General features: G+C 34.3%; 1 protein-coding gene across 1 annotated transcript in view; it reads right to left on the bottom strand.

The window, feature by feature from the left end:
* The window catches only part of LOC106460100 (inositol-trisphosphate 3-kinase homolog), a 58,407-nt gene extending 51,576 nt beyond the window's left edge, over positions 1-6,831 (bottom strand). Inside the window, exon 1 of the mRNA XM_022386719.1 lies at positions 6,510-6,831. Within this exon, the coding sequence (XP_022242427.1) occupies positions 6,510-6,575 (66 nt within the window). The 5' untranslated portion in view covers positions 6,576-6,831. The remainder of the gene's footprint in view (positions 1-6,509) is intronic.
* Positions 6,832-7,394: the final 563 nt, after the last annotated feature.

Raw genomic sequence — 7,394 nt, 5'->3', positions numbered from 1 at the left:
CTCAGTAATTATATCACAGTGATGGATACTGGTCATAAAACTCAGTAATTATATCACAGTGATGGATACTGGTCATGAAACTCAGTAATTATATCACAGTGATGGATACTGGTCATGAAACTCAGTACTTTAGAATGTGTTTAATATTCCAATATAAAGAAGTTTCTTTGCAGAACTGTGTCACCTAAGTTACCTTAGAAACTACTGGTGTATTTTCTTAAAATACTGCTTGTTATTAATATTAACTGTCCCAATTTTATTCATGTTTCAGTTAAATAGAACAAAGATATATATATATAATTTCAAATTATATATATTACCAGAAAAAATAAAATATTTTTTTAGAATTACTTACGTCATTTCAGATTTGGAGCACAAACGAACTGAGTTAACAACACTCTAGAAATAAACCTTAACCTGCTTAGACTGTTTAATGTTAAGGCATTACTCGAGTAACTAGAAGATCAAGCCAATAAAGAGTGGTTTCTGTGCTTTGAAAAGTATAATACAGGGGGTTTAATTAATCACATTTAATCTTTGAAAGCGGAACTTTTCAATCAAAGCAAAGAATCCGATCTATGACGTAATCATAAAGAGTAGATATGAAATTAAAATATTAACATATAACTCGAAATTACATATTCCTCGAAACTTTCTTTTCTGTACGTGATTTGATCTGAGACTGATGACGTCATCTCGGTCGGCCTTGCTAATCCAAACTAATGATGTCACAGTCTTTAGTAATCGTAAGCTACACACAAGTACAGGCCTAATTATTAGAATGTGAGCAAAGTAGAAAGTAAAAAAATCGTCTTTTGCTTACTTCACACAAGCATCTTGGTTGGATATTTAAGGAAGGAAATGTCACGCGCACACACATCTAAGCTGGATACGCAAAAAAGGATATATCACTTACATTTAAATCGAGTGTGTAGAGAATGAGATATCATATATATATATATATTAGTTGGATATGTAAGGAATAATGCATCATTCAATTTTCACTTGGTTAGCTATATAGGAGTGAAATGTACTAATAAGGTCAAAGTTCAAAAATAAATATTTTTTTTTAGAGTCTGTGAAGAGGCAGTTAATTATTTATGTAATCTCTCCTGTGTAAGAAACACAGTAGCAACAAAGATGTTTTTATTACAAATTTTCTTTTCTTGGAATTACAATTGTAGAAAAAAAACTATATCTTTTCATAATGTCCTTGCTGTATTTGATGATATTATAATATCAATATTATTAATATTAATCAACTAGTAATAATAAAATTAAATTGTTTCCCGTGATCTTAATAAAGTAATAATAATAATGATGTCAAATATTGTTCTAGCTAGACTTAAAGTAACAAAAATGATGACTTAGTATTATCTATACAGAATAAACCGACTATATCAAATCAAAATCTTGGAGTGAAATTTCTGATAAAAAAATACGTACTTGCAGTATAGGAAGGTCTGTAGACCACATCCGATGTTGAAGTGAACCATAAACCGTAATTTGATGTGTACGAATAATTTATAACAAAATATTTTTGTGCTTAACGAAAGATATATTTTATTTTACTGTAGATCGTGTTAACATCGATTCTCTGTTTTGAAAGGACTGTAACAGTATATAGAATATCTTTTCTCGATGCAAGCATTCACGTTAATCTCGTTTTTTACAAGTGCAACTGTTTACGGTTTCCAACTTTTATCAGTAACTTTGTCTGAATTTGTATCCGATGTTACGCGTGCTCTGTCTTGAAAGATGTTTAGATCTGGTTGATTTGACATTTAGGTACAGATACTTTGTTTGTTTTTTTTGTAGTTAAGCACAAAGCTACACAATGGGCTATCTGTGCTCTGCCCACATCGGGTATCGAAACTCTGATTCAAGCGTTGTAAGTCTGCAGACATACCGCTGTCCCCACTGGGGGGCGGTACAGATACGACTTGCACTTTAAAAAGTGCAATAAGTATCAATGCGCTTCAAGTGATAATAAAACAGATAAACCAACAGAGTATAATAAGGACTACAGAAACAACAAAAGTTGATCCAGCTTCAAGTGATTGGTTTGAATTTCGCGCAAAGCTACACGAGGGCTATCTGCGCTAACCGTCTCTAATTTAGCATTGGTAGACTAGCGGCAAGCTTTTGGCTACTCTTGTACCAATGAATATTGGATTGACCGGACCGTCACGTTATAACGCCCCCATAGCTGAAGTGGCGAACATTTTCGGTGACGGGAATTCGAACTCGGAACCTTCAGATTGCGCCCTAACCTCCAGGCTATGCCAGGCCTGTTTCAAGCGATAATAAAACAAATACATGTAATAAGGACTACAGAAACAGGAAAACAGAAAATCCAGCTTCAAGTGATAACAAATAAACCAACAGAACGTAATAAGGTCTTTAGAAACAGAAACAAAACTAAGAAGCAGATAAACTGTATCAACTGTTTTGGTCTTTAGATAGTAACGCGAGATAATAACGGGCATCTCTACTGAGGTCCTCAAGTAGATTATATATAAACCTGCCAAATTCTATATAAATATACTTTGCTCTTTTAGATACTCAGAATCCGAAATCCTACCATCACTAAAACTCGTCCCATTATAAGTTTTTTTGAGCGTGTAGATACTCTTCCTGGAAATTTCTTACTACTAGTACAGACTCGAAAAACATCTGCGGTTAGAATAATATATTTGATGTAACAGAACTTCTTTAAGTACAAGATTTCTAGAATAATACAAAATAATGTTGCGTCATCGAGTCACATGACTACTGTGACGCAACGCTTCTAGAACTATCATGTACTTTGGCGAATGTTCTAGTTCTTACTAGATATAGGGTAGGCTGGTATATAAAAGAGGGGAATGTAATGTCTGGGTAGACATTGAGTAATTGAACTGCAGTCAGAGAGCACGAGAGACGTTACAGCGTTTGTTTAGCTCGATTGTTGAAGTTGAGTGTATCGGTAAAGTTATATTCGAAAAGAATAAACCAGTTTTTATTAAGAAAGAACTTGTGTCGCTTAAGTTTCGTCGGAAACGAAGTTACGGAAAATTAATTAACAACCGGAGACGTAACAATAATTTTAATTGCAGACTTCGAAATCTACAAGTCCACTTGTCTTAGGCCTAACATTATTTAAGCCTAGTTATCGATAAAGAGATAATTTAACAATGTAGCTTGTGTTCGTTTTATTTACTTTAGTTTAGTTAGGGCTAAACTTTACCGTAAGTACTACTGTCAATAACTAAATTTATAATGTTTTTAAAAAAACTTTGATATTTTTGTATTATGTTGTACAAAATGTCTACTAAAGTACATTAACATCCGCATACGCATTTAGATGTTAAGATGCGCGCGCATTTTCAGAACAGACAAAAACTGAGTATTATTATAATAGATTGGTAGTACCTTATTAAACAAAGAAATATTTTATATTGTGAAATGGGAATGTTTCGAATGTTAATGAGAGGTATCTGTGATAAACTTGTAAATATGGCAGCAGTGAGACGCAAACCATGAATTCTCGCGTCCACAAACTGTACACGCTAACCATTAGGCCTCGCCTAGCCCACACATATACAAAGATGAATTGATAAATAAGTAAATATATATGTGTGAGTGCCTTGTAGGCATAGTAGAGGTATTCAATAAGCTTCTTATTAAGGAGTTTTCGGAGACCAAACTGTTAACGTAATTATAATTGTCAAACAAAAATTACGACCTACCACACGATCGCGCAGTATTATACTGAAATTTTCTTTACCGTAGATTAATCCCTCGATAACATCAGTAACCTCGTTTTATTCCGTAGCAGCATATTTAGCGGTAACGAAATACATGACTCATTTTCTTCTTAATCATCTTATACTTCAGTTATAGTCATGCATAGGAAAGTCGAGATATTTTTCTCTCCTTAATGTGCTCACCCAGCACCCACTTTTCACAGAAAGTGCGGGGCCGTCAAGAACATCAGATGAGAAAAGCTAGTTTGCATACATACCTGGGAAATAATTTTGGGCTGGGCTATTTAGTTTTTCTGTGTTTACGTACTTGTTTTGTCCAATGTTCAAGACTTAGGAGTGCTGCTGGACACGCTCAACATTTTCAGTTATGGAAGCGTTATAAAAGTGACAGTGAATCCCGATATTCGTATAGGTGTCAGGTGTTGCTAACTGGCTTCCTTCGTCTGATGAGCATTATGAATGGTCATACCTAAGCCTTGGGGTTTTATGATCTGGCCCTTTCGTATATGTGCCGCATATAATGTCATTCAAGTTCAAAATGGAAAATAACTAAAATCTATATATAAAGAGTTGATAATGATTTAAATTCATATTGTGTTAAAAGGAGATGGCTTGCGGCACGCGCACTGAACGATATAAGTGACATGATAATTCGACTTATGATGAAATAACTTTAGATAGTATAACATGCTAGCACTAACACTAGTCACACTTATAATACAGCCTGCTAGTAGTAGCATTAGTCACTCTGATATTACAGCTTGCTAGTGCTAACACTAGTCACACTTATAATACAGCCTGCTAGTAGTAGCATTAGTCACTCTGATATTACAGCTTGCTAGTGTTAACACTAATCACACTTATAATACAGCCTGCTAGTAGTAGCATTAGTCACTATGATATTTCAGCTTGCTAGTGCTAACACTAGCCACACTTATAATACAGCCTGCTAGTAGTAGCATTAGTCACTCTGATATTACAGCTTGCTAGTGCTAACACTAGTCACACTTATAATACAGCCTGCTAGTAGTAGCATTAGTCACTCTAATATTACAGTTTGCTAGTGTTAACACTAATCGCACTTCTAATACAGCCTGCTAGTAGTAGCATTAGTCACTATGATATTTCAGCTTGCTAGTGCTAACACTAGCCACACTTATAATACAGCCTGCTAGTAGTAGCATTAGTCACTCTGATATTACAGCTTGCTAGTGCTAACACTAGTCACACTTTGTAAGTTATTCGACCTACACGAGTTTTAGAATCTGAAAATACCTACTCAAACGACCATATCCACATAGCTACATTAAAACGCTAAAACTTTCCAATTCAATATACAGAATGGTAAATATAGTCTGGTAAATTTAAAGTAAATATATTATGAGAAAACGAATATAATTTTCTAGCTTAGTTATTTTTGACATCGTATTTGTGATGTCCTGGTGAAAAACTAATTTTTAAATTCACGGAATATCATAACTGCTCTGAGATAAATTACGGTTAAGATGTAATTATATATAGGATGTTGTAATGAAATCCATAAAAACATATGCCTTTAATACTCAGAGCTCCTCGAAGTAATGATAAGCTTCTTAACAGTGTTAACTTGAGAAGGCGAGAATATGATAACAAAGATTTATCAACACAGTGGATACTCACTCAACATACGTTTTGAGTACCGAGGCTTTAGAATAAACTATTTTATCTAGGTGCGCTAAATACTACGGTACTGTATGTTCATGTGAACTTATCTTTTATAAATATATACTCATGTATATTTGTTTGTCTTACAAATATATTCATAGGAACATGAATTACATTACTTTTAATGTGAATTTGACTTACATAAGTGTAAGTGTAAACTTGGCGCGTTAGTATTCGTGTGAACTTGATTCTCTTACATGTTCATGTATACTCGAGCTGCATAAATGTTAATGTGAATTTGACCATTATAATTTAATGTAAACTTGAGTTACATAACTGTTCATGTAAACTTGACTTTTACAAATGTCGATATAAACCTGATTTACGTAACTGGCCATGTAAACGCGTCTTCATAAATGCTCAGGTATAACATACGTTTGAGCTATTTCCCCCTTAGGTATATTTTAAAACCATTTCCGTCAATTTTGACAATGAAGTTATGAAGCGAACAGTTTTGTTTTCAACAGTATTTTACCGAATATTCGTTATTTCTTTAACTCACCATTTAGTAACCTAAATTAATTTAGCAATATTATGTCATTGTACCAAATCTATTATTCGTTATCATACAGTGGACAAACTGTTTACTGTTTTAACGAAAAGTAAAAGTTGAAAATATAATCTGTGACATAGAGGACTAACAAATGTTTGTTTACTAACACTACCAGTATAAGAGACCTTAGTGTATTTCTTCGGTTTGCTGTGCTGATGAGCCCTGTTTAGGTGTAACTACAGTTACAGGTGTAACTACAAAGGCTGCGGCGAATCAAAATATATATTAGACCGCTACATCACAGGTCAAGTTTTCAAATTTTACCTTTGATGAAAATAAAATAAATATTTAATATCATTTTTTTTACCCAGTTCAGTAGTTTGTCAATATCTATAAACTTACAAGATATCACTGTTATTTACTTCAAAAATTAATTTTTTGTCACCAACACACATATACATACCAATTTATGAAGTTGGTGGTTGCAAAATGATGAAACTAGTATATAAATAATGGGACATTGTTCCTTTACCAGCTAAGACAACAAAACATTAATCACTTACCGAAATAAAATACGCGGGAAACATTGTGCTGTAAGTCAGAGGAGGAAAACTCACGAGGGTAGCCATGGTAACGATTATGGAAGTGAGTCAAAATGTCTATTTCAGAGCACAACTGGTAGTATTTACTATATGTTTATCCTAACAAAATGGTCTTGCTAAATAATCTACTATCACTTCAGTGTCGAGTTCTGACTGGCCTGGGGCTGCACTTTCGCTCTCAACTTATCATAATTTTCAAACACTCGAAGGACTGCTGTATTTGTCCATCTAAGAACAAAGAATGAGAAGTCCGTATACAGCAGATGCGTAATGCACGCAGGCACTGAAGAACTCGAGCCGGAATTCACGATGGGACTAGTGGGCCGGCTCTGAGCGATGTGTTGTCATACTCAACCAGCTCGGTACTGTTTTAGCTGGCAGGTCCGGCGGACATGGCACGCCTTAGCCGAAGTTTAAACATATACTAGCCTTGTAATTTCAATAGATGGTTGGTCACAGTATGCAGCTGTCAGGACGGAGACAGGAGAATAGTAATTAAAAAGTGGACGTAACAAAACAACCAGTTAGTCAAATTGAAAAATAAAACGGTAGATAGAAAAGAAAGAAAAAAAACTTTACACATAAAATTTTGAGCGAAAGCCGATTTCGAGAAAAAAAAGTTTACAGACCGAAAGTTGGTGTGGCCGAAAATAAAAGTTTACAGACAGAAAGTTGGTGTGCTCGAAAATAAAAGTTTACAGACAGAAAGTTGGTGTGGCCGAAAATAAAAGTTTACAGACAGAAAATTGGTGTGGCCGAAAATAAAAGTTTACAGACAGAAAGTTGGTGTGGCCCGAAAATAAAAGTTTACAGAGAGAAGTTTAGGTTGTTGGAACCCGAAAAATT

The sequence above is a fragment of the Limulus polyphemus genome, unplaced genomic scaffold, assembly GCF_000517525.1.
Source record: "Limulus polyphemus unplaced genomic scaffold, Limulus_polyphemus-2.1.2 Scaffold708, whole genome shotgun sequence".
Classification (NCBI taxonomy): domain Eukaryota; kingdom Metazoa; phylum Arthropoda; class Merostomata; order Xiphosura; family Limulidae; genus Limulus; species Limulus polyphemus.
This window is presented reverse-complemented; position numbering and strand designations above follow the sequence as displayed.